This window comes from Elaeis guineensis, chromosome 10 (genome assembly GCF_000442705.2).
Source record: "Elaeis guineensis isolate ETL-2024a chromosome 10, EG11, whole genome shotgun sequence".
NCBI lineage: Eukaryota > Viridiplantae > Streptophyta > Magnoliopsida > Arecales > Arecaceae > Elaeis > Elaeis guineensis.
Genome location: NC_026002.2, coordinates 37,033,294 through 37,061,086, shown reverse-complemented (window position 1 = coordinate 37,061,086; position 27,793 = coordinate 37,033,294). Strand labels below are relative to the sequence as shown.

At 40.6% G+C, this 27,793-nt stretch overlaps 2 protein-coding genes across 6 annotated transcripts; both read right to left on the bottom strand.

Moving 5' to 3' along the window:
• Positions 1-148: 148 nt before the first annotated feature.
• Positions 149-8,412, bottom strand: LOC105052385 (uncharacterized). Its single transcript, XM_010933177.2, has 8 exons — positions 8,140-8,412; positions 7,394-8,062; positions 4,942-5,051; positions 4,782-4,858; positions 2,479-2,551; positions 1,379-1,469; positions 1,242-1,304; positions 149-1,008 (listed from the first exon to the last, which is right to left on the bottom strand). Exons 1-8 carry the CDS (start codon positions 8,209-8,211, stop codon positions 544-546), a joined length of 1,620 nt encoding a protein of 539 aa, XP_010931479.1. The 5' UTR covers positions 8,212-8,412; the 3' UTR covers positions 149-543.
• Positions 8,413-15,065: 6,653 nt separating this feature from the next.
• On the bottom strand, positions 15,066-24,202 carry LOC105052386 (probable ADP-ribosylation factor GTPase-activating protein AGD14). 5 transcript variants are annotated; one of them, XM_073244276.1, is made up of 14 exons: positions 23,527-24,202; positions 23,310-23,371; positions 22,282-22,369; positions 22,145-22,206; positions 21,938-22,034; positions 21,328-21,774; positions 20,838-21,215; positions 20,640-20,693; positions 20,327-20,464; positions 20,130-20,246; positions 18,812-18,886; positions 15,832-15,961; positions 15,718-15,763; positions 15,066-15,646 (listed from the first exon to the last, which is right to left on the bottom strand). In XM_073244276.1, the coding sequence occupies exons 1-14, from the start codon at positions 23,620-23,622 to the stop codon at positions 15,580-15,582; spliced, it is 1,857 nt and encodes a 618-aa protein (XP_073100377.1). In that variant the 5' UTR covers positions 23,623-24,202; the 3' UTR covers positions 15,066-15,579. The 5 variants fall into 5 exon arrangements, with proteins under 5 accessions (XP_073100377.1, XP_073100376.1, XP_073100375.1 ...); XM_073244275.1 differs by having other exon boundaries at positions 20,640-21,215; positions 23,299-23,371; positions 23,527-24,201; XM_073244274.1 differs by having other exon boundaries at positions 20,640-21,215; positions 23,527-24,200.
• Positions 24,203-27,793: the final 3,591 nt, after the last annotated feature.

Here is a 27,793-nt window from a genome sequence, read left to right as displayed (position 1 = left end):
TAATAATCCGATGTTGTATCCAATTGTTGACGTGCAGATGACTTGGAATTAGAGGTCATAGCTCTGCGTACCATGAGCCTGAATAAATGCTGCCCGGTCACTATTCTGCAGCAAAATCAGCAAGCTGAATAAGAATTCTACTGTACAATTCAAGCTCTAAATTCATGACAATTGGCATTTCATGCAACGCAACGGGTGCTTTAACAGCATGAGGGGAAAAAATAAAAAAAAATAAATAAAAACCATCTTTCCAAAACCCTAGTCCAATATCAAAATTAAGCTATACCGTCATACATTGGCTATTCCATAGTAGGTACAAAATGACTGCATGATCTCTCTTTAATCACTGATCTCTTTTCCTCCTTTCCTAGAACTCTCTCCATCAGAATTCTCCTTGCTCACATGGTCAAAATCCACCTTTCATCTCATCACTGATGCTAACCGTTGTCTTTGCTGGATTCACTTTCTGATTTGTTGACTACATTCCAATGTTTTTGACATTTGATTTCCTCAATTAAGAAATTCTTGCTGGCTCTGGAATCATCAATGTCCACCTTGTTTAAGGATGGATTCTTCTTTAAAACCAATTCCATTCTCCAGTCCTGCATCCTTTACTGTAATCTCTGGAAATTCCAAGGGCTTATCATTCAACCCATTGAAAAAAGAATTTAAGGTCATAAACCTGAAAGCTTGCAATAGCCGGATCTTGTCTCTCTTTATCTCAGCGTTCAGAAGCTTCCGCAGCAGGGTTGGTTCCCTTTTTTTAACAGTGGGAGAAGAATCAGTAGATGCCTCATTTTTCAATTTTGGCCTTTTAGCATTCCACTTATCCCGACCATGACTACCCCTCTTATTCTTGTATTTACTTGGAAATTGGTCAGTCACGTGGAGTGCTTTCCTCTCATTTTCATTTTCAGGATGGTTCTCCAGTTCAGAAAAATAACTGGGAGGTATTTCAGCAACTTCAACACCTAGTTCTGCCTGTTTGGCTAAAACTTCCTTCAATTGCTGCACAGAAGGTAAAAATAGGTTGTTACAACAAGAAATTGCAAGCATCTAAGGTTGTTTATCAAAGCAGAAAGAATAAAATCCACATGAGAGGATAAAAATGCCATTGACCATTTCAATGGTTGAGCACCATTCCCTAATGGGAGGAATAAGAATTCTCTTAGTATAACATATTCAGTCTGTCTGAACTAGTTTGGACCACAAGAAAGGTAAAAGAAAATGCATTGGACTACCTGGCAGCGGAGCTTGGCATCACTGTCAGCATCTTCATTGCTTGTGCCGCTTCCAGTCAAGTTCTGCAACACAAATATATTGTCCGACTGTTTATGATGAATGAAATGCATAAGACTTCCCTGCATAGTTATATTACCTTTTCTACGTTAGCTCTGGTTGGAAAGTTCTTTCTGCGTGCTTCACGCCATTGTTGGATTTCATTTTCAGTATAGTTTACGTGAAGGCACCTTCAAGAGAATTCATATGATAGGAAACAATTGAGAAAAATAAAAAGAAAAATGCATGGTGGTACGCAAACATGTAAAATTGAAGGCATATTGAATAGCAAACTTGTAAATGGTACAAATATCAGTCGCGAGTTTTTAATTTGAGTATCAAGGCCTGATGAATGCTTAAGCTTCTGCAAGTTTGCATGACCCACAACACACATGCACAAGCACATGCACGTGAGTAGATACCCAAAAATGCACATGCATGTTTGCATGCACAACACACCCACACATGCAGACACGCACATACACAAACATACATGCATGCACACATGCACAGGCACACACACGCATGCACGTGCACGTATGCAAGCACACCCATACATTCACACATGCACACAACACAGTCACCCACGCACACTCATGCAGAGGCAACCATATGCACAAGCACACATGCACATGCACCCTTGCACATGTGCAGACATCAACATGCACACACAGAGGGAAGGAAGGTGGGAAGGAGGCAGTCTGTCCACAACCCTAGGAGTACAACTCTAAACAATACACACACACCAAAAAAAAATAAAGAAAAAAAAAAATGCACATACAAATACATGCAGTTGGATATGCATGCTCACACTTGCACTGCACATATGCATGCATGCCCACACACACGGAAGAAAGTTTGTCTACAACCCAAGGAATACAACTCTAACAAAATACAAAGTAAGAAATTTCCATCACACTTCCACATTTAATTAATTAATTACAAGCAAAATAAGTTTAATTTGAGCAAGTGTATCATAATCATGTTTCCCACTTGCAACAACATACCAGCATCTATGGGGCTGTAACACCGCCCTCCAGTCCCTACATCCACAATTCCCCACAACCCCTTCTTCCACTCCTTTCTCACCTCCAACTTCCCCCACACCCCTCCTTCCCTCTCTCAAGTGTTCTTAAGCTAGCATAAACAATTATTTAACATCTCAGTGCTATTGATGAAGTTACCACGGAAGATTGATACCTTTTGCTTCCAGCTGTAGCTGGTTTACTACAGTTTGCAAGCTGAGGTTTTCTTTGTCTCCATTTGTCCTGTCCTGCTCGAAGCAACGAAAGCAACAAAAAACAAAGATTTGATGTCAGTGATACTCACAAAAATAATCAAGACCATCCCGAAATACACCACAATCTAAACTCTCCAATTGTATGGGAAAAGTTTTTGATGCAAAATGACGAGCACTGAATCTCCCAATTATGACAACATTTTGTTAATGCCTCTTCACAGCAAGTTGCATCACTGAGAAGTGAGAACCAAAAATAGTTTACCGTAGTTCCATTTGTTTGATGAAAAATAGTTGGCAAAGCCGATGTCACTTAGTCCAAACAAAACAGTGGTGCATAAAAAGACTGGTACAAAAGTTCAACAGACGTTTTCTAATGTAGGTATATGGTAAATGATATTCCAACAATATGTCGTCAGGGTATTAACTTATTAGCTAAAAATTTCAGTGGTCACCAGAGAATTGCTAGAACAATTAAACTGCATATTTGTGCAGATACACAGACTAAAGGTGATGTGATGGATCTAATGCATATCACAGCCTCAACTTATATCATCCTCAGGATGGGGTTCCAGGGGCTTACCAGAAAATTTTGATTATGCTTTAATCTGGTTGCTGACATTCTAGACAGAGCAAGGAAATAAATAACCAGAATTTATGCTCCCAAATAATTGCGTACCTTAAGAATTCACTTTAGTTGTTTTACGAATTCAGCTTAGAGTAATTTGCATGCAAATATCAGAAATCAAAACCTTCTGTACAACTGATATTAGCACTCTAATCTGCAAGCCCAATTGTACAGATGATGACAATATCAAGAATTATAACAAATGCCCAGAGAGCATTCAATCAAAGCCCTGATGCACACTATTTTCTCCCGTGCATTAAATTCTTTAGTACTTTCCAACAAATGGGATCATAAAACCTGGTTAGGCTACCAGAAGAAAAATCAATTTACATAGCTAGCTGGATTCTTGAAACAGTGGGGAAAAAGGTCCTATTATTTCCACCACCTTCACATCTCAACGAGTGGCATCAGATAAGCATATATTAATATGGAGAAGATGAACAGCTAAATGTTTTTTGTACTGTACACGTTATCATGTAGAAGTCAAGAACCAACACTACCCAATTGATGGTGTCTCTCTCTTTCATTTTGCTATGATTTAACAGAATTTTGAATTAAAATAATGTGATTGTGATCCATCTCTTATCATCATCCCACTAAATTTCCTTAATACTATAAATTTAAACAGGATGATTCCCTCTTCAAGTTGCACGAATGAAGTTGGAGTGAGAAGGAAAACCTGCTGGCAAGGAGGTAATTTTGATGCATTTTCCAGTAATATGCAAGGAACTTATTGGCATGTTCAACTATATTTAATATTGAAGATTAATGAGTAGTAAGCACATTCTTTTAGGGAAAGGTTGGAGAAGCAATTTAAGTGGCTGCCCTACGGGCACATTCGTTACTCTCCTAGCATTATTTACTTAAAGAAGCAGAACACCAAGGAAAGGATTTGGTATATGGACACCAGATTGGGTTTCCATAGATGCTTAAACAAAATTCAAATCCAGTGATCAAAACTTTCCTACCAGATTGGGTTTCTATACCAGGTTAGGTCTCTATAAAAGATTGGGTCTCTTCAAGGAATTCAAAACACTTCTTCCAAAATAACTTCCTCTTTAGTAAGCAGCTCACAAATTTCATCATAGTGACTCACCCCACCAGGCACTGCCAATCTATTTATTGGAGAACTCAGCCTATAATCTATAATGCATTTGAAAAAGTGAGGTGAATTTATGACTGTTTAAAAGGATATATCAATGCTTTTATAGTATAATTCATGACATGTGTGAGAGCCCATGTAATTGCAAAAACAAGCAATGGCCTGTTGACCCACAATAATGAATTGTTGCTACTTCTCAACACTTAAACCTCAGGATTATGTCAACCAAACAATATAGAAATTTCATCTTACATACATCATGCGCATGTGATGCAACAAATTTGATCAAAACAGTATCTCACTTATCTACATTATAACATAAATGTGCAGTTTGTGTATTTCATCAACAACACCATAGATCAAAAGCTTGAAAGTTTATTATTAAGGAGCATGCAGTACTGTACCATTTAAAGCTTAAAACCTGATTTGCCCCTTCATCATATTGCTTAGATATTAAAGAAAAATGCTTTTAAATTATGATAGCAATTTTTATCAAAAATAGAAAAACATGTGCTGCAAATTGCAGTAGACATGACCTCTTCTACCAGGCATATTAAATGGTCCCCCACTTTCATTTGCATTTTTTGAGTGATGAAGTTGAGGTTTCTGGAATCTGCAAATATTCAGAGTTTAAGACAAATTTCAAGCTAGAAGCTTTAGAACAAAGGACTGAAATAAAATAGAAGGCAGGTATACCTTATATGTGATGATTTTCTTTTTCCATATCCATGAACATTTCTTGTAAAGTTCTTGCTAGGAGAATTTTCAGAGTTGACATTTCTTTCACCATCTCCAACAGAATTCACCTACAATGGAACTTCACACATAAAAAATAAAGACGAAAAAAAAGAGAACCATCCTGGATATCTACTTAATTTGTCGGCAATGCAATACAGAATCTGGAAAGAGGATTGCTTCAGCTGAGAGTCATTGCATCAAATTCACGGCAGAATTTTTAGCTGAAGAGAAAATAAACTACAACATATTAAGGGGAAAAACATATGTTTTTGACATGATATAGACATATTCTAGATTCATTATATGGTATATCCATGATGATTGAAAACTCAGGACAAGTCAGACACCAAAAAGCAATTAAGATGAATATTACATCTAACCATTTTGCAACTCTAGGTTGGATTTAGCAATTTTGTTCACTATACAAGCTAATTATATTTTGTTGTCCAACAGAATACATCAGCTTTAACATGTCAGATAAGTCACAAAATTCACAGATAAAAAGTTGATGTTTTTGCACTTGCAGATGTTTAAAAGAGCAAATGTTAAAATAATTCTTGCACACACATGCAGTAGGGAAAAGGAGCACAGAAAATCAATGCATGCAAACACTCACTTCCCCAAGTGAGTGCACCCATCAAAATTGCTCAACAAGATCACGCAGGAAAAGTAAGGTTGTCAGTTCTAGATGTTTAGAAGCTCCTTAAACTCTATCACTACAAGCAAAATGCTTATTGTGTCAAGAGAAAGGAGAGTGAAAGCAGGAAAACTGAGGATGGAGTTCTCAATATTTGTAGTTTTACGTAAGAAACAACAATACAGAATTAATTGGATCTCATCTAAACCAGTTGTTCATGGGGAAATGGCGTGAAACCACTTTTATCCAAAAAGAGTAAAGCAAGCATCTCCTTTTACATTAATTGTTTTCAGCAAAATCTTGATCAAACCACAAGGATTCCACAAATCCCAAATGCTGTTTGCATCCTTATTCAATTCAATACAAAAAATTGGAGGACAGTACATGATTCATTTTCTTCTTAACCAATCTAAAGAATAGTTGGTTGATTATCAAACTTATGAACTTGTTTAGTTGGATCAATACAACTCCTTCAACAGCTTTTAAATCTTTTTAAAAAACAGTTCTGCAAAGGATATATCCAAATCCAATCCTGTTTCAGGGTTTTTGTCCATGTTCTTTGATATCAAAAAAGAAGAAGAAGAAGAAGAAGAAGAAGAAGAAGAGATAGATAAATGATAACTCATGAGGTGCTCCACTGCCTCCTTCCAAGATCTTAGGCCTCCCCTTGAAATTCGAGACAAATGAGGTAGTGGTGAAACTCAAAACTGATAGTGGAGCAGAGAAAAAATATTTGCCTTGAAAATAATTTACACACTTTCTTCATGATTGATGAAGATAATATATCATGAATCTCCAGTACAACGACAACCAAGGGTTTAAATCCTGGTACTGGCTATGACAAAGTTTTTGATCAGATTTCCAAGACAGCTCAAATCTCACCCCCGCCACCATACCCCCCCCCCCCACCCCAACAAATATATATATAATATGCATATGTACATACATACACATTTTTATACATATATGTACATATGCATATTTACATATGTGTGTGTGAAACTTTATTTATGTGTAACAAATTTTTTAGCATGTTCATCCTTTTTTAATATAGTTTTAAATTTCAGTTACAATTTCAAACTTTAAGTCCAAAAGATCGACTTCGCAACATACATCAAATGGTTCCAAACAATAAAAATTTCAAAATTTTATGATATGCATTGTCTTGGCTTTTTTCATCTATCCAAATTTTCCTCTCTTTTTTTTTTTTTTTTTTTTTAACTTTTTGACATAAAGTTCAAACTTGGAAAAAAACTGGTGAAAACCACCAAAACCATAATTCGATAGGCTTGACCAAAACCAAAACCAGAATCAAACTTTTTTCAACCTTAGATGAAGCAGGAAGAGGGGAAGGAGAAGGAGAAAGTAGTGAAGAAGTTAGATAGTAAAATTTCTATGCGATTCAATATGTTTGAATAACAAATTTGAAAGCTCAAATAACAAAGAAATGACACACGTGCACACATGCAAAAAAAAAAAAGAATCATGTTATAACAACTCATCCCAAGTAAGCAGTAGGTCTATTGTGTCAAATGAAGATGAGATGGCCAAATTATTATCAGTAAAAGACTTAGCGTTTGACATAAAAGGAAAGTTGAATAAAGCAAAGAAAAAAGAGAGTTTCTTTTCCACTCCCCCAGCACTGGAAACATAAAAACATAAGCAACGGCACAAGGAAACAAAAAATTGAGTTACCACATCAAACGACAAATACAATGCTCCTATTTTTGCATTGATTATTCCAAAAATAATCACAGAGTAAATCATTACTACCTGGGGCCAGTGCCCACTTCGTTGCATATTCTTCCCATTCTGATGATTCTGCATTGGACTTCGGGAGATGGGCTTGCCACTCTGACCCACTGTATTTTTCTTGGCATCAACAGATGATTTCTCGCTACTGATATTAGTATTTGAATTATTCATAGACATATGAGGACTACCAACAAAGCCAGGGTGGTTAGATCCTCTAGGATGAGAGGACGGAGGAAAGGTGAGAGCACTGATCTGATTCCCTTGCATCGTTAGGTCTTGCAAACGAACCTGCTCATTCGGCAGACCCGCAACTTGGTTGATGTTCTGAGGCAAATTGTTGGCCAAAAACAGGCTGCCCGGCTGCAACGAAGCAAGAAAGTTGAGATTTTGCTGCCCGAGCAGCTGCATCGCCATGACCTGGTTCAGAGCTTGCACAGCTTGGTTCATACCGAATGGCCCCGGTTGGGGAAGAACACCCATCCGATTATTTTGGGCCATTGGAGGAACGTTGGGGCCTCTCAACAAGGAAGGAAAAGGCATTGAAAGAGGCTGGTTCGGCATGCCCATGGGGTTTCCGCTGAAGTTTCTCAAACTGGAATTTTGATTGTTGAAATTCGCCATCGGTGGAGCTGGAAATTGAGGGTTTAGGCCATGGGATGGGAATTGAGTAGGGTTTAACAGCATCGCCTGTTTCAATTACAAGTACGCTTATCCACGTTAAAATTTAAAGGGAAAAAATAATAATAAAAAAAAGGAAAAATTACCTGCTGATTAGATGGATCGGCGCCTCCTTGGAGTTGGATTTGGTTGGGGAGGGAAGGGAAGAAGGGATGCATCTCGTTCGATAGGGCTTCTCCGAGGAGAAAAACAAGGGAAGGGTGATTGTTTTTTCGGCGGAAACAACGGGGTAAAGAGTGGGAACTGAGCTTCGAATTTGTGGAGCACTCTTCTTCTGATGGAAGAGAGAAGGCTAGAATGAGCAATCTCCTGCCGAAGGTGAGAGCCGAACGTGCAGAGGTTTAGCGTAGGGTTTCTTTTAGAAATATAAAAGTAACTCCGCTTAATCAAAAAGAGAAAAAAGAAATATAAAAGTAACGGCGTCCGTACATAAGCTGCCAATGCCAAATTAGAGTTTTTTTTTTTCCAGAATAATATAAAAAAATTAATTATCAAAATAATTTAAAATTTAATTTTTTTATCAAACTAATGTAAAAAGAAAAATGTTATTTTAAATAATATTTTTTTTCTTTTTCACGTCACCCTTCTTTCCACGGCATCGTTCCAAAAAAAAAAAAAAAAAAAAAACCAAAATAATATTTTTAAAAACGTCATTCAAAATAGCATTTTCAATTTTATCCACAAAAAAAAAAAAAAGAAATTAGAAAAAAATAGAATTTTTTTTTAAAATTTTAAATTAATAAATAAATTAAAATTTTAATTTTGATTGAAATTTAAAATATAAAGATTTGAATTTGTAATTCAAATAAAAAAATAATTTTAATTTTTTTTTAATTTTTTTTAAAAAATGTCTAAAAAATTTTAAGAAATTGAAAAATAAAAAATATCATAGAAAATAAAAAACAGAGAAAGAAATATGAAAGAAATAAAAATTTTAAATTTAATTGAAAAACATCATTTCAAATACTTATTAAAAATAAAAAAAATAAATTTAAAAAATAAAATATACCATTAAAAAATAAAAATTTTTTAAAAATCAAAAAAAATAAGAATTATAATTTAATTTTTTTAAAAAAAATTAAATTTTAAAGATTAATTGAAATAAAAAAATTTGTAAATTGAACTTTAAAAAAATATATTTTTTTTAAATTATTGTAAAAAAATTATCTCAAAAAAAAATATTATAAAAAAATAAAAAATATCCTAAAAAAGAAAGAAAGGAAAAAAAATAGAATTGAAAATTTTTTTTAAAATTTTTACAATATTTTAAATTTTAAATTTTAAATTAAAAAAAAATTTCCATTCTTTTCCGATTTTTTTCTTTCTTTTTTGGTGGGAAAAATTGAAAACGTCATTTTGAATGGCGTTTCTAAAAACACCATTCAAAATGACATTTTCAATTTTTTCCACCAAAAAAAAAGAAAAAAATTAAAAAAGAATGGAATTTTTTTAATTTTAAATTAATAAATAAATTAAAATTTTAATTTTGATTGAAATTTAAAATATAAAGATTTGAATTTATAATTCAAATAAAAAAATAATTTTAGATTTTTTTCAAATTTTTTTTAAAAAATGTCTAAAAAAATCTTAAGAAATTTAAAAATAAAAAATATCATAGAAAATGAAAAAAAAGAGAAAGAAATATGAAAGAAATAAAAATTTTAAATTTAATTGAAAAACATCATTTCAAATGCTTGTCAAAAAATATAAAAAATAAATTTAAAAAATAAAATGTACCATTAAAAAATAAAAATTTTTAAAAATCAAAAAAATAAGAATTATAATTTTAATTTTTTAAAAAAATAAAATTTTAAAGATTAATTGAAATAAAAAAATTTGTAAATTAAACTTTAAAAAAAATATATTTTTTTTTAAATTATTGTAAAAAAATTATCTCAAGAAAAGAAAAAAAATATTGTAAAAAAATAAAAAATATCTTAAAAAAAGAAAAGAAAAAAATTTAATTTAAAATTTAAAATATTGTAAAAATTTAATTTTTTTTTTTTTTTTTGAGACGATGCCATCGTGGAAAGAAGGGTGACGTGGAAGGGGAAAAAAACGCCATTCAAAATGACGTTTTTCTCTTTTACATTAGTTTGATAAAAAAATTAAATTTTAAATTATTTTGATAATTAATTTTTTTTTTAATATAATTTTGAAAGTAATAATTTTGCTATTTTTGCTAGAAGTGTCAAGTGCCACTTGCAGTAAAAATTGTACCGGAGGATGTAACAGTCTAACAGAGGTCACCCTTTCGGTTTATCACCATCAATGTTTTTTTTTTAAAAAAAAAAACGAAGTAAATTGCTGACAAATTTTAGTTTTTTTGAAAAATAACAAACTTTTTTAGATATCAGACTTATCTTTATAGTTTAGTGATCTCATTAATTAAATAACGTTATTACATCTCTTCATAAAACGTCAATTATAAAATAACAGGATTTTTTAATTTATATCATAGTGTCTTTTATAAATCCTGCAGTCTTCGGTGTCAGATAAAGTGCTGATACCTGTTGCGGCCAATCGCCTCGTCGTCCGATCGTCGGAGAACGTGCATCTGCACCTGCAAAACGAGAAGTCCACACTGATCGGAGGCAGCTCCGACGGGGACCCTCCGACGGTCAAGTCAGAGAGGTGACTGGGCAACAGTGAAATGAAGACAGAGAGCTCAATCGAGGGAGAGAGGGAGAAAGGTGCGAGCCTGTGGTCTCCAAATCGAGAAGTGGAGAGAGAGATCCCCCTTGCACTGTTGCCTTCCCCGATTTATATAGTGGAGCACGGTATGACGCCGTCATTAATGGCGCGGACAAGTGAGGAATTGTCAACTCACTGTAGACTGTAAGAGTCGCCGTGAAAGTGTCATGTCGCCGTAGGGCTGTCAAATCACTAGGGTTGACAATGCCCCTAGGTGGCCGTGCCGCATGCGGCTGTCAGAACTGACAAGCTCTGGCGGCTGTACGGCGATCGGAGGAGCCGACCGACCCTAGGTCGGTGGCCAGCTGAGTGGCATCGGGCCCCTCCGTTGGTCGGCGAGCCTTGCGTGAGTCGGCCATCAGACTTCTAGGTTCAGTCGGTCGGGAAAAGCATGCCCGGCTGACACATCCTCAGTCGGTTGTAGGCCGTTAATTGGCCGGTGATGGCGCCCGTCGGTCGGTCGCTCCGGCTGTCGGTCGGTCGGTCGGTCCCTCCGGCCATCAGTCGGTCGGTCGGTCCCTCCGTCCGTCAGTCGGTCGGTCGGTGGGTATTCTCCAACAGTTGCCCCCCTCCACTCCTGAGTCGGACGGTGAGCTGGCCGATGCTTTTATTTGGGCAGCAACCCAGGGCGAACAGGAGTGGATTCATCGTATGCCAAATTCCGACCGTACCGCGGGTTGATCCGATGTCGGATGTCTCATGAATGCCGAGCGATTTGCTGGCATCAGACGTCTAGTCGGTGTCAGATGTCACGTCGGCGTCAGGTGTCACGTCGGTGTCAGATGTCACGTCAGCGTCAGGTGTCAGATGTCACGTTTTGTCGTCGTCAGACGTCACGTCGACGTCAGGTGTCACGTCGGCGTCAGGAGGTCGGGTGTCGGACGATTCGGTGATCGGCAATCGAGCCATGTTGGTCAGGGGCCTTTTGCCTTCAGAGGCCGAGGCCGTCGGTTCGATAATCGGTGATCGAGCCGTTGATTCGGCGATCGGTGATCGAGCCGTTGATTCGGCGATCGACAATTGAGCCATGTTGGTCGGGGCCTTTTGCCTTCAAAGGCTGAGGCCGTCGATTTCGGCGATCGGTGATCGAGCCGTTGATTCGGCGATCGATGATCGGCCATGTTGGTCGGGGCCTTTTGCCTTCAGAGGCCGAGGCCGTCGGTTCGGCGATCGGTGATCGAGCCGTTGATTCGACGATCGGTGATCGAGCCGTTGATTCGGCGATCGGCAATCGAGCCATGTTGGTCGAGGCCTTTTGTCTTCAGAGGCCGAGGCCGTCGGTTCGACGATCGGTGATCGAGCCGTTGATTCGACGATCGGTGATCGAGCCGTTGATTCGGTGATCGAGCCGTTGATTCGGCGATCGGCAATCGAGCCATGTTGGTCAGAGCCTTTTGCCTTCAGAGGCCGAGGCCGTCGGTTTCGACGATCGGTGATCGAGCCGTTGATTCGGCGATCGACGATTGGCCGTGTTGGTCGGGGCCTTTTGCCTTCAGAGGCCGAGGCCGTCGGTTTGGCGATCGATGATCGAGCCGTTGATTCGGCGATCGATGATCGGCCGTGTTGGTCGGGGCCTTTTGCCTTCAGAGGCTGAGGTCCTTGTAGATTCTCCGCTCCTTCGATCTCTATCAGGATCTGCGCACGAGGAGCGGGGAGAGGGGTGTAGGAGTCATACCTGCGATGCGTCAGTCTCGGACTCCATCGTCGGGGCAAGGCTCGTCTATCGGTGGAGGGCCTGCTGGGTTCAGCATGGGCCCGACCTTTCTTCTATTTTTCTTTTCAGCCCGTGCCTTAAGTCAGGCGCCGGTCGGAAGCTCCTTCGTCCGCGCGCATGTACTTGTACGCGCGCTCCAGCAGTTCGGCGTATGTTCGGGGGAGGGTTTTGTCCAGGGAGTAGGTGAACCGGGATGTCCTTAGCCCCCGTTTCATGGCCAAGATGGCTATGTCTCCATTGAGGTCCCGGACCTCAAGCGTGGCCGCGTTGAATCGCGTCACGAAGTGTCGTAGAGTCTCATTTTCTCTCTGCTTGAGGGAGAAAAGACTGTCCGAGGTTCGTGGCGGCTTCCGACTGGTGCTGAAATGGACCACGAAGGAATGCTCGAGCTGCCTGAAGGAGTGGATACTTTTCGATCGAAGACCAGAGTACCAGGCCCTGGCAGCTTTGCGGAGCGTGGCGGGGAAGCCGATGCAAAAGAGAGCGTCGGTTGCCCCTTGAATCGTCATGAGAGCTTTGTAGCTCTCCAGATGGTCGATTGGGTCGGTGGAGCCGTCGTAAGACTCCACGTGCGGCATCTTGAACCGACTGGAGATCGGTTCATCGAGGATGAGTCGGGAGAGAGGTTGGGCGGTCTGGAAGTCGACGTCGTTTGAAGACTTCTGCCCGTCCACCTGCAGCAACACGAGCCGACGGTCGATTTTCTCGAACCTGCATTCGTAGTCGTCTGTCCGTCAGTGCTGGGAGACCCCAGGAGTGGAGTCTCCGGAAGAGTCCGAGAGAGAGGCGGACGGCGTTCGCGGTCGCTTCTCCTTCCTCGCTCGTTCCAGCTGGGAGGGAGAATGCTGTCGGGACCGATGGGCGTCACGCCGCGGCCGCCCCTCCTCCTCTCTGTGGGAGCGCTGTGGCAGGTGCTCCCGCGGAGGCGACGGAGATCGACGCGGGCGTCGGCGGCTGCTCCTAGAGGGCATCGGACGTGCCGCTGGTTGCCCGATCGGTGATGGCGGCAGCCGTGCGGGTTGTTGCTGGAGGCTTTTGACGACATCCGTCAGCACGGTCATCTGCCGTACGATCGCCGCGATCTGCACCTCCGTGGTGACCGCGGGATGCGGGGAGCTAGGTTCCGCCGCAGAGGGTGGCGGAGAGGTCTCTTCCCGAAGGGAAGAGCGTCTCGCCGACCCGGTGACTCTCGATCGTTGAGCTCTTGTCTTTGTCATTAGTATCTGCTGCTTGCGTCCCCCCTACCTGGCGCACCAATCTGTTGCGGCCAATCGCCTCGTCGTCCGATCGCCGGGGAACGTGCACCTGCAAAATGAGAAGTCCACACTGACCGGAGGCGGCTCCGGCGGGGACCCTCCGACGGTCAAGTCAGAGAGGTGACTGGGCAACAGTGAAATGAAGACAGAGAGCTCAATCGAGGGAGAGAGGGAGAGAGGTGCGAGCCTGTGGTCTCCAAGTCGAGAAGTGGAGAGAGAGATCCCCCTTGCACTGTTGCCTTCCCCGATTTATATAGTGGAGCACGGTATGGCGCCGTCATTAATGGCGCGGACAAGTGAGGAATTGTCAACTCACTGTAGACTGTAAGAGTCGCCGTGAAAGTGTCATGTCGCCGTGGGGCTGCAAATCACTAGGGTTGACAATGTCCCTAGGTGGCCGTGCCGCATGCGGCTGTCAGAACTGACAAGTCCTGGCGGCTGTACGGCGATCGGAGGAGCCGACCGACCCTAGGTCGGTGGCCAGCTGAGTGGCGTCGGGCCCCTCCGTTGGTCGGCGAGCCTTGCGTGAGTCGGCCATCAGACTTCTAGGTTCAGTCGGTCGGGAAAAGCATGCCCGGCCGACACATCCTCAGTCGGTTGTAGGCCGTTAATTGGCCGGTGATGGCGCCCGTCGGTCGGTCGCTCCGGCTGTCGGTCGGTCGGTCCCTCCGGCCATCAGTCGGTCGGTCGGTGGGTATTCCCCAACAATACCAAAATTTTACCAGAAAAAAAAATTTGTAGTTTGAAAGACCCCACCTACAGGATATCTTAAGAACAATTTTATTAAAAGTATTAGAGATAAAAACAATAGTGTTGGATTTATAGTTCGAGAGTCTGATTTCAGATTGATGGTGTGGAAGGTTGTCACCTAATTGAGTCCACAATTTTTAGAGCAAAAGTACACATGACTTATATATATATATATATATATTCAATTACAACCTATATTGAAGCAGACACCAAAAACTACTTATGGACTTCTGACGGAGAAAATTAAAGATATTTTACTTTTTAAATATATTCACACCATACATATGTGAATAATTTATTTTGATAAAAAAAAAATTATCTTTTTTCTTTTCTCTTAAAATTATTGCAATGCGCCTCTTCTGCATTCTCTATTCCGGAGACTCGTAATGTTCTCGCAAGAAATATCTTGATTAGATATAGTTTAAACCTCGTAATATTTTTGGGGAATTCTAATCCCGTTTTGTCATTGTAAAATGACGACTTAAAATCGAACAATCTTTCTAAAGATTGGACGTTCTCAACATTTTGTAGAAAATCGTTACCATCCGGAAACCTGCCGGTCCATTACCACCCCTTTTCGAATAACTTACAGCTCTACTTGGCACTTTGACCCCAGCAGGTGGGATTTTTTACGTTTTTCTTCCTTCCAAACAAATCCGAACAACAACAACGTCCACAAATGTACACGGCACTAGAATAATCTCGTGATGCAACTGCACGAGGAATTGTTCTCCTGATAAAACACTTGATCGTAACTACAAGAATATAGAAACGAACCAAAATAAAAGAACCCGCCCACACACACACCCTAAAAAAAAAAAAAAGGGAATCATGGCGTCATCTAGGCGGTTCCATACATGTCCTCCAGCAGAATCAGGAACGAGCCAGAACCCATCAAAAAGTAGGAGCTGCTGGACCAGTTCTAACAATTGCTTGCACCTTTTTTTTTTTTTTTTTTTTGCAACAATCGCATATAATTGGTTTTGTTGCACAATGGATGGTGAATGCAACTAGAACCACTGGCCTTATTTCAATGCAAGGATAATGGCAGTGAGACAAAGTCATTTGCCACGTCACAGGTCCACTTGGAGAATGTTTTTCCCAGCACTTTCTCATGCAAATGGATTACCGCTGAGAGATGCAGCCGGGTCTTGGGAAGGTAAATTCCTGCCAATATCACTATATTACTTCAGATTACAGCAAACAGCATCTCCAATGATATAAACCATGAGGATATCAAGAAAGCTTACGGCAACTGAGAACTTGGTGCCTGCGCTGCCATGTATGCCAGCCCTCCTGTACATGGATCAAGTGATGTTAGAAAGATGATAAGCCGTGATCGAAAAGCAGCACTAGAGACTTACCTTCAGGCAAGGAAGGACTATATGCTGTAGCAGAATTTTGAGGAAACCATGGTTGCGCTAAGCCACCAATGTAATCAGTTGGCAGCTGCGGATTTGGTAATGCTGCTTCTAAAGAGCTCATGTCCAAATACTGCAAAAGAAAATCTGTTAGGCCACAGTCTAAATTACGGGTGGTGTTTTTGAAGGGCTCACATTCAAGAGAGGCTTCAGTAACTTTCCAGTTATATATGCATATACTGAAGCTCTACAAGCATGCAATACTACAACGATTGCAACTAAAATCGTCAGAGCTGCATTGGCTCTTTGGGATTGGGCATCACTGTTAACTAACTAGAGACAAACTAACACAAGTCCAAGTGATGAGAAATGTTCGCTGGGAAGAAGTGTATTATGGAATGGTTTGCAATTTTAGAAACAAACGAGCAATGGCAAAAATAATTAAAAAATTTTGACAACAAATCTAAAATTATATTCTGTAAGACTACAATTATCCAAATAAACAAATAAAGGAAAGTAATTACCAAAAGACCATTAAATGGCCCATAATTACTAAAAAAGAGCAATTTGCACTAAAAAACAATAAAACAATTTTATAAGAAAAACCATAAATCATATTCAGGAGAATCTGCACAAAAAAGGATGAAAAAGAAACAAATAAGTAGAAATTTAAACTTATCAGATTTCGCTCTTTATTGAAATGTTATACTTTTAATTCTCCACACAATATCTCTCTTACTTTATTTGTCAAAAGAAAAGGTACAGAAGCCTCCATCCATAAATGATATGAAGCACTTCAAATATCCATGTTCAAGGAATCAAATTAACAGTGTAACCATTATTATGGAGAGAAGGTAACCAACGAACTATTTGGCACAAAATGTACTTCAAGTCATCATCCCACATTCTGGTCAACCAAATAAACAATCACTCACTACAACTTACCCATTTGTTTATTATGATATTCATTCATCCAAGTGCTGCTTTGGAAACCTGCCACTCACTAGCCATGTTTTAATGCCCATATCCATATTCAAAGCAAACTGAGGTTGTACTTTATAGGCCATAATAGCAGCATACTATTGGAGGACACTAACAATGGAGCAGTAGACAGTTCATGAAGACAGCATGAGCCACAAACTAGAGTACTACAATCAGAGATGATAAAAAATTAATTCCAATATTTCCTGGGTTCAGGACACCTGAGCACATAATAAGTCACTTCAATCAATGCTATCATTATCTTCCATTTAAAGATCATAATAGTTCAATATGAGCTCATTTGTTTTGCTAGAACAAGAATGATGTCATGTACATGCAACACACAGAATGTCTACTATAGCCATATCAGTGCATTCATTGGTAAAGTTTCTCAGGTTTGTGTATCTGATAGACATCCTAGATGATAGAACTGCAGCAAATTACATCGTTGTTTACTAAGTCTAATGGCATCGATGAAGCTTAAAATTCACTATAGCAAAATGACAAGGATTAAAGCATGGCATGAGAGCATCAAGCTCGAGCTTAGAATAAACGGAATCCAGAAGCACGTCAACTTGAAAAGTCAGGGAAGTTTCACTAATTTTACTAGTTCAAGTAATCAAGGATAGATAATTTTTAGAAATATAACACATTATCTTTTACAAAGAATTAAGTTCTCTTTAGTGATAAAATTTGGAACCTCCAAGATGGTGACTTTTCTGACAATGATACAATCAAGTACCTGATTGTTAAGTTTAAAAATTTATAGTAACTAAATTTCAACCAACTCTGTAAGTATTCAGAGATTAGCTACTTAGAAATACGATAAAATATGTGCTTCATTACCATGACTTCACATTCAGAATATAAATAAGAAAACACATTCTAATAATGTTTCACTCGTGAAACTAGTTTGTTAATGCAGACAAGGCAACGCTGATAAAAACATTTACCGACTCCACAAGCATCGTGCAAAATAAATCTAATGTACTTTGAAAGAAATTATCTTAAACACTAAATTGCAGTAAAAACGTGTCAGGCTTTCACCAGCAAAAGATAGTTTTCAGTTGAGCATTTTCTCTTCTTTTTTTTTTCCCTCCTTTTTCTTTTCCTTCTTTTCTTGCTTGCTTTCTTTCTTCTTGAGGACTAGAAGAACCCCAGTTAACTGTGTCAAGATTCAGATCTGGAGAACTTGAGTTCAGATTTTCTCTGAAGATTCTCAATAAATTCACTAAACTCAGCCTTCTGTCCTGAAGTCAACTTACAGCTCAAACACGTCAATCCAAAATCCATTCATTTGGACCTACCTGGTTTGACTTGACCATGTCTAGAGCCCAACCATCAAGTTGACAAACCTTGTTTGAAGAATGGAAAACTTAAAACTTCCCATGCTTGAAAAAAAAAATACAAATCCAAGGAATAACTTGATTGATGTGGAAAACTAACAGATAGTAATAAAAAATGTTGAAAGTGAACTTTGAGCATGTAGTTGCTTCAGATGCGTTTATTACAGTTAAAGAACAATTCATTATGGAAGGCTTGGATCTAATCATTTCTGTCTCTTGTTTTATGCAAACTAATGATATTGTAGATGATACTAAGGGTAGCATTATTGCTAAGGATTGTGTTTCTCAGCAATCACCCTTAGATTGACCAGCACTTACTACTATATTTTTGTGATCCTCACTTTCAATCATCTCTCTGAAAGCGGGCCTTGGAGCAACAGTGAGGTTACTCCATCATGAGCTGGGTGTCACAGGTTCAAACTATGGAAACAGTCCTCCATATGCAGAGGTAAGGCCCCATATATCTGACCCTCCAATCATGGAGCTTTGTGCATTACGAAGCCTTGTTCTTTTTTTTTTTTTTTTACTTTTAGTCATCTGTCTTTAAGATGACAGAATATTCTTAACTACATCCTAAGAGATGGAAGAAGATTACAAAGAATTCCATATCTTTAATATTATTATCTACAAACAGAATTCACAAAAGTTCAACATACCGAACTGCTGCCTTCCGATGTTGGGTCATATGGTAGATCAAAAGGATTTGATTTTTTTGCCTGAGTAGCCCCTCCCTATAAAACACAATGAAACGACTTATAAGACAGAGCAACATGTGTGGGCATTTGCCTCTTATACTAGACATGCATGTACATATCATTATAAGAATGTGAGTGCATCTGGAATTTTATATTGGATTTTCAACTTAAGACAACTGCAGTACCTTCACCCATGTCCTTCATGTGTTACAAGCAAGGGAGAAAAAACATGTGAATCTTCCTATTCTTAAGTATGTGCGTGCAAGCAGGAAAATGTATGTGTGTGTACATGTGTATGTATGTATGTATGTATGTATGTATATGTGTGTGTGTATATATATATATATATATATTAAAATGGAAGCATCAGCCTCCATCTGCCACGTGGCAGAATATCCATCCGCCATGTGTTGCAGCGCTTTTTTTCTTCGCCTTTACGCATACATGTAGACTGAGATGTAATATATGTGTAGTGTCTGTCTGTATACACATATATATAATATATATGTATGTTTATGTTTGTATGTTGTATGTGTATCTATATTTTTATGAATGTATAGACAAATACACATTCATAAACGTATGATTAGTATCATCCATCTAATTGTTTTTTTTTCTAGGTGGGTTTCCATGCCATACAGTAGTAAAGATTGTCTGCATTAGGTGTTACACTGAATACATTATCAATGCCTTGAATGCAAGTTATCTTGTTCAGAGAGTACCTAAACTTGCCAACCATAATGCAATTACTCATGGACCCACTAAAAAAGCAATTATATGAATAGTCATTATCAGTCTTGCCATTGCAGTATCAGGCTGCAAGCAACCAGTGATCTATAGGTGCGTCTTTTGTTTCACATGCATCTTGTGCTCAACACTTGCTATACTGAAAGAACCTTCTTTTGTTGTCCAAACACCAACCATGCAACAGGCAATTATACTATTGAACTCCATGGACTTATTTATGAGAAAGCATGTAAAATGCATATGATCAACCAAGCACATAGGCCTCTTACGCTCACCTATTTGTTTTTGTTGCCATCATACATTGTGAAGTTGGATCATTTAATTTTATCAATGGCAACAAAATCTCCAACTCCATTATTTTTCTAGAAGGACAACAATAACCATGTAAAGTAGGGCATGAAGAATGAAGACAAGGGCAGGCATAATTGCACTAATAAGGTAGGTGAATATATACACCATCCACATAGCATTACTACTTGGGCACACAACTAAAAACCAAATTAACATGATGACAGCATGAAAATATACAAACCATCAATGGCCAAACTGATGGAGGAAATGATGATCCATTGACATCACCAGGTGGCAGATTAAAATGGGTGGCTCTATCATCCAGAGCTGGCTTTTGAAGCCCATCCTTAATAGTGTTCTGCAATTGAATCAAATTTATAAGACTAGAATGCAGAGATGTTATATAACCTGAACAAAAAGCAATGGACATGGTAATACCTCCGGGAGTTTCAATCCAATATGTGGATCACCAGATTTAGATGTGGACATTATAACTTGTGAATGATTATTCTGTGGTAGACTCCCAAACAAAGTACAAGACATGTTCCCAGTAGAATCATCAAAAGCATTCCACAACTGCAACAAACAACAACAACAACAAATTGTTACGATATCGCATTGATCTTAGGTTGTAATACCATACATGAGGCAAGGGTGCAATGCTTGCCAACATTTACCCCAAGGAAGCCTCACTGAAAGAACAATATATCTATGATCACTAGTGCAAGCAGGTGTGTCAAAAGCTCTTCACCTGGGAGCTTTTCTGATCAGCAGAGCTCGTGTCTTCATGTATACCTGCATGCCACTGACCATGTGTCAGTGTAAATGGTGCAGGAGCTACAGAACTCTGAACTGCAAAGCATTGTGAAATATTTTGCATAGATGACGATGCATTTTCAGTCCCCTTGGATGCTCCGTCACCAGGAAAAGCCAAAGCAGGGACCCTCACATATGTTTCAGAAGCAAATCCAGCATGGTGAGGTAGGTCAAATGTAGCCCATCCTTCATTTTCTGACAAGGGAAACAGAGATGGTTTATGCTCCAGAGGGGTTACAGATGAAGGTTGATTACCGCAATCAGCAAACAAATCTATAGATGGAGTTGAAGAAGTCATTGGTGATCCAGCAAATGATAAGTTGAGAGGATCCTGCTTTGTAGCATGCACAGAAGTAGGCATTTGTGTGGAGGAAGTGAATGCAGATTGCACTGCCTGATGAGTTCCAGTAGAATGGACAGGCTCAACAACACATAAACCACCAGAATCAACTGATCTATGAGACAGGGAGTGGCCCTCAAAGTATCCAACGCTGCCTGTAGATGCAGTTCTCTGAACAAAGAAAGAAATGATTTCTCATTTATAACCAAAGCTGCTTCATCCACAACATGAAAATGATGGGATAGGACATAAACATTAGTGGACACAGAGAAAGATTAATAACCTGTGGGCGCGCAATCCCATCTAAGTTCATCCGAGCATTTGCCTTTGATTGCCTATTTGACATCTGGGGCCGTGTGTCTTCAACTAAGATTTCCCTTGCTTGGTGTAAAGGAGGGCTGCAATACTCAGTGTCCTGAGAATTTGGTGACTGGCCATCATATCTGAATGGGTCACCTGTGCTAGATATGGAGAAGTCCGATGATCTTGAACCAGAACTTTCATTAGCAAATCTGTCTTCATGCATCTGTTCACGTAAGCGACTTGGACTATAAACAAAGCTATTAATTTTCCCTTCATAACGCCCTCGATCTGAACCTGGCCTTCTAGAAAGCATGCCAAATTGTTTTCCATAACGCCTATCCTCATACTGATAATCATAAGGTGGGCTCTGAGAATAAGAATGATAAGAACTAGCTCTCCTCTGATTTTCTTCATGATTCTTGAGGCTCTGTCCAAAGCATGAACACCTCATTGTTAGAATTGGAACAATAATCTGGGTGCATGAACAGCATGCAGTACTGTGAAAGAAAACAGAAAAAAAGTTCAAAATATTAGATGGATGAAGAATAAAATTTCAAGTCTGAAGTACATGTTCAATCGGAAAATGTTACCTCTGTATTACTAGATAGCTTGTCAGAGGTTTGCCCCCCCGCATATTTCTTGTAAACATAAACATTTCTTATGAATTCCCTAATTCTATCAGCATTACTGGAACGACAAAACATAAAAGTCAAATTACTAACCCGCATCATCTGTTATATAAGAAGCATAATTATCAAGTTTAACTAGTTCAAGTAATAAAATATTCCATTTTTTACCTGCTAACAGGCAATCTCATCTGCTGCATGTCCCAGTCCTTCAAAAACATTTCTCTCGCACGCTACAATAACTAACATCATATGAGAGTAGAACTGACAACTCATATTAGACAGAAAGGACATAGGCTGGCAGTTACCTGATTGCCACCTTTTTGAAGAGCATCAACTTCTTCTTTGGTAAACTTAGCCATTGATACTGACTTCACCCGATGAGTAAATTCACGGCTGCATGTTATAGAAAACAATTTGCATCAAAACCAAAAGTTGAAATCAAGATCTGCAAAACTGATACTAAAAATTTTACCAGTACATTACAGGTTCCGTACAGTACAATTGTATGGTACAATATGCACCCGAAACCGAGACAGAATCCCAACATTTTTTTCTCATTCCCAATCATAGTGCCGCCAAAAACCAGGCAGTAAGAGTCAATACCAGGTCATATCGGATGGTTATGCTCGGTTCAGACTCGTATGAACCAGTTCAGCTTATATAACAAAGCGAGCCTCGGTACCATACAACATTACCAATATACTAGTCAACATGGAATGGTACAGGTTGGTATCCAGACCTTGGATGAAATTGTTGGAGTTGCAGTATTATCAAAATATGGACCACAAAAACACACATCAGATGAGGAAGGGCTTCAAATATGCAAGTTCAGTTCCGAGATACTTTAGATTTCATTATGCAACAAGTATACACACGGAGTCACACACATGAAAGCCATTGAATGATTCTTGATATTACTTTTCCCGTGCAAAACCCTAATTTTCCTTGTAGTCAATGGCTCAGAGGACTTGATTGAGCATAAAAAGGCATATAGAATTGGGTGACTTTGCATAAGGAATGAGAAGTGTCCAAAATCCACGTCAGGAAAAGGAAAAGGAAATCTGAAAACCTTCTCAGATGTCTCTTAACCAAATCTAAAAACAGTGACAAAATGATAAAAGTTATTCCTTCAGAATCAAGGAAAACGTCAACAAAAAGCATGAAATATTCTTTACTCTACATCACTTACTCACCCTTTTAATACATATTGTTTTGCAACAAAATATAATTAGATAAAAAAAATGAATTGGTGATTAAAGAATCTGATGATGGGTAAAAGATGGTAAAGAATCAAAAATCAAAATTCTCAGAATAAAGTATACCAAATACTCACTGTATGCCGCTGCATGTTGTACAGACGAAGGTCCAGAAATTCGTGCAGACATACTGCGGACCCTATACCAGCAAAGAACGAGAATTTAGAAGTTTACTTTGATAAAAAGGTATAATAAACACAAAATTAGCCATCCAAAATTGCACAACAAGTTTGATCGAGGAAAAAACAGTATTTGGAATTTAACATGGAAAAGAAGAGAAAAGAAAAGAAATACCAAGCTGTTGCAGTTGATGCACTTCCTGTTTGGCGGAAGCTTCATGAGACCTCTAATGATCTTCTCATTCCTCTCTTCCTCTCTTCTATTACTCATTTTTCCACCACCAACAACAAAAATAATAATTCCAATAAAATAGAAATTCCCCGTTTCAACAAAAAAAATCTCAACCTATTTCACCTAATTCTCCGAAAGCCAAGCACCCAAAACCCAACTCTAGGGTTCCAAAACGATGATCTTGGAAAAAACCAAACCCTCCAGCTTCCCGCCTCAGTTTCAACCCAACCAAAACAGAGCGTTACAATTCGAAATCTTTGGCGTGGCTTCCAGGCGTGATTCCTGTCAAACCCTAAAACTCGATCCCCCCCGGCATGGAGCGGGATTCTCCGCCCCAAAGATCTAGTATTTCCTCCCGAGAATTCTCGCCGAGATCGCCGGCCCGACGGATGGAAACTAGGGTTGACGGAAGTCGTGATCGAGGAGGAGGAAGGCTCAAGGGAGAAGAAAGGAGAGAGAAGAGGGGCTTCGGATGGGCGCTCTATCTCTCCCTCTCTTTCCGTGGTCGTGGAACAAGGGACAGCTCGAAGAGTCGAGGGGAGAAATTCGTGTGAAACGATGGCAAAGAACGGAACGCCCGACGATGGTTTTGAACGGAGAGGGTTTCTATGAGCTGGATCTGTTAATTTCCGGACGTGAGATAATGGACTGGGCGAGACGGGAAACTTCTTTTGCCGTCCGGACCGGGCCGGTCGTGGTCAAATATTCGGTGACACCCACCAACCCTGTTTGTACCTTCCTATCATAATTAAGAAATTCTCTGTCCACCGTGTAGAAAACGTAGGATATACTATCTTATTTGGTTGTTCTATATAATTATTAATTTTAATATATATTTAATATTTATAAATTATTTTTTATTTAAAAATTTTATATGATAAAAATATTTTTATTTTTTTAGTTATGATATTTTTTTAAAAAATTTATGACATCTTTTTAAAAAAAATTATGACTCCTTTATTCTTCGAAAAAAATTATGATTTTTTTTTTAAATTATTACACCTCTTCACAAAAATTATGACATCCCAATACTAAACAAAAAATTAAAGATAGATATCAAATTTTTTTTGAAATGGTGTCATAATTTTTATAAAAGGATGTCATAATATATCATAATTTTTTTTAAAAGATAGGAGTGTTATAATTTTTTTGAATGAATGTTATAATTTTTGTGAAGAAGTATCACAATCAAAAGATATGTGTATTTTTGTCATACAAAATTTTTAAATAAAAAAGATGATCTACCGGCATTAAATGCGCGTTGGAAAGTGGTGACTATTGGGTCAATCGGACAAGATGGTGCACTCCACATCGGATTTTCTATACCACTCATAGTGTACAAAGAATTTCTCATCATAATTAGATATGAATCAGATCGGTCCATATTCATGCTCATCCTGTAAGTAAAAACTCCATATTTATATCTATCCCATATCCATTTTGAATCAAATTGAATCAGATTAAGTAGAAATGCGAATCAAATTGAATTGGATAGATAAAAGAAATTGATCAGATGACTCGGATCAGATAAGATATATATAAATAATATAAATCATTATAACTTTGAAAGAGGAATTTGTGTTAAGGTTATATCGGATTGAATTTAAGTTGGAACATACTATTATCCATATTTGATCTGAATCTATTTCAGATATTTTTTCTAAAATCTATACCTATCCCAAATTTCAATCGATAATGTATATGCCATCTATAGCTGTACATGACACATTGAGAGTTATATTATATGGATAGAATATATTTTATATCTTAAAGGACAATATTATAGGACTGAAACCGGATCGAATATGGATTGGATATCACCATGTCCATGTTCATATTTGTTTTGTCTAATGAATATTGTTGGTGCAAAAATCCGCCTGCACCGGAGAAGCTGGAGCTGAGGAAACCGCGGTCGCCACCGGGACCTGCAAGGGAAGTCTAAACCGGAGGTGGGGTTGCTCCGGCAAGACCCTCCGACGCTCAAGTCAGTTCTCTGCCTCAACAAGAATGGAGTGCTCGAACGGAGAATTTAGCAGAGTTTTTAGATAGAAGAGAGGGCTTAAAAAATAACGTATCTGAGTCCCCCCTTTTATAGGCGGGGGAGGCAACGGACTGATGGCGACATGTGTAACTGCCTGGTAGTGGGCCGCCCATGGTCAGGAGAATTGATTGCGAAAGATAATGGAGCAGACACATGGGTATCACCTCGACTTGCCACGTGGAATCCGTTATGAGGGGTGGAGCAGCGTCCGTCGTCAGGAGAATCGCATGGTATCCGTCGCAGGAGGTGGAGCAGGTTCGTGGCCGTTACTGTGGCCTGCCAGGGGGATAATGGAGCTGTGCGGAGTCCGCCACAGGAAGTGGAGCAGGGCGGCTATGGCTGCTGCGGCTTGTCAGGGAATGATGATGCTGCGTGGAGTCCGCCACAGGAGGTGGAGCAGGGTCGCGGCCGTTTTGAGGGCCTGTCAGGGGGCGCGGATCTATCGATTGAAGCTCGACAATGGTCGGAGCCGTCGTGATCGGAGTCCGGCTCCCGTAGGAGTCCGGGCGGAGCTGTTCTGATGTCGGCGGCGGAGTCCGGCTCCCGTAGGAGTCCGGGCGGAGCTGTGATGACGGCGGCAGAGCTCGGCTCCCGCAGGAGTCCGGGCGGAGCTGCGCTTGCTGATGGCGGTAGAGCCCGGCTCCCGTAGGAGTCTGGGCGGAGCTGTGATTATGTCGTCGGTGGAGCCCGGCTCCCGTAGGAGTCCGGGCGGAGCTGTGCTGATGTCGGCGGTGGAGCCCGGCTCCCATAGGAGTCCGGGCGGAGCTGCGCTTGCTGATGGCGGTGGAGCCCGGCTCCCGTAGGAGTCCGGGCGGAGCTGTGCTGATGTCGGCGGTGGAGCCCGGCTCCCGTAGGAGTCCGGGCGGAGCTGCGCTTGCTGATGGCGGTGGAGCCCGGCTCCCGTAGGAGTCCGGGCGGAGCTGCGCTGCAAACAAAGTCAAGGGTGAAGTCCGGCTCTCGTAGGAGTCCGGACTGAGCTTACCAGCAATTGATATTGAGAGCGGAGCCCGGCTCCCGTAGGAGTCCGGGCGGAGCTGTGCTGATGTCGTTGGTGGAGCCCGGCTCCCGTAAGAGTCCGGGCGGAGCTGTGTTGATGTCGGCGGTGGAGCCCGGCTCCCGTAGGAGTCCGGGCGGAGCTGTGCTGATGTCGGCGGTGGAGCCCGGCTCCCGTAGAAGTCCGGGCGGAGCTGTGCTGATGTCTGCGGTGGAGCCCGGCTCCCGTAGGAGTCCGGGCGGAGCTGTGCTGATGTCGGCGGTGGAGCCCGACTCCCGTAGGAGTCCGGGCGGAGCTGCGCTTGCTGATGGCAGTGGAGCCCGGCTCCCGTAGGAGTCCGGGCGGAGCTGCGCTGCAAACAAAGTCAAGGGTGAAGTCCGGCTCTCGTAGGAGTCTGGACTGAGCTTACCAGCAATTGATATTGAGAGCGGAGCCCGGCTCCCGTAGGAGTCCGGGCGGAGCTGTGCTGATGTCGTCGGTGGAGCCCGGCTCCCGTAGGAGTCCGGGCGGAGCTGTGCTGATGTCGGTTCCGCCGTGGGTTTCGGCTGTGGGTATTTTATACCCAACACCAGTCCCCCTACATCCGAGTTTTGAATTCCAAACGAAGGAAGTACATAGAAGTACAGCCGGAACCGTCCCTTCGAATCCCGCGCCCTGCCGCTTCCAGATATTTTGGCATTAAATGAGCGCGTGCCGGAGTCTTTTCGAATTGGAGCGGAACGAGGGGATGCTTCGAAGACCCCGCAGGTATGCTGGCCTAGGTACGGCGCAATTATGGCCCTGCCAACCGCCAGCCGCCTTCAGCCGTCTGCCATGGGGAGTGGGACACGTGTCGAGCGCGGACTGGCCTGGGGGGATTCGAGATCATTATGGCGCCGGATGCCAGGGTCTATTTAAACCCGTCCTCCCCCTTCAGGCGTCCTACTCCATTTTTGATTTTCGCTGGCGTCTGTCATCTCCCCGAGAGTCTGCTCTCGCGAACGCCCTTTCGAGCCGTAGGCGCCTTCCGTCTCTCGCCCCCCCGGGTCCTCAGAGCAAGATAGGTTAGTGCCCACCTTCTTTTCACCGCCTAGGGATCTTTCGTCCTTTCACTCTCTTCGTGTCTTCCTCCGGGTTGACCTTTGGCGTTTCGTTCCCCTCTCGATTTGCCTTTCTAGGGTCCTTTAGGTTTTTCC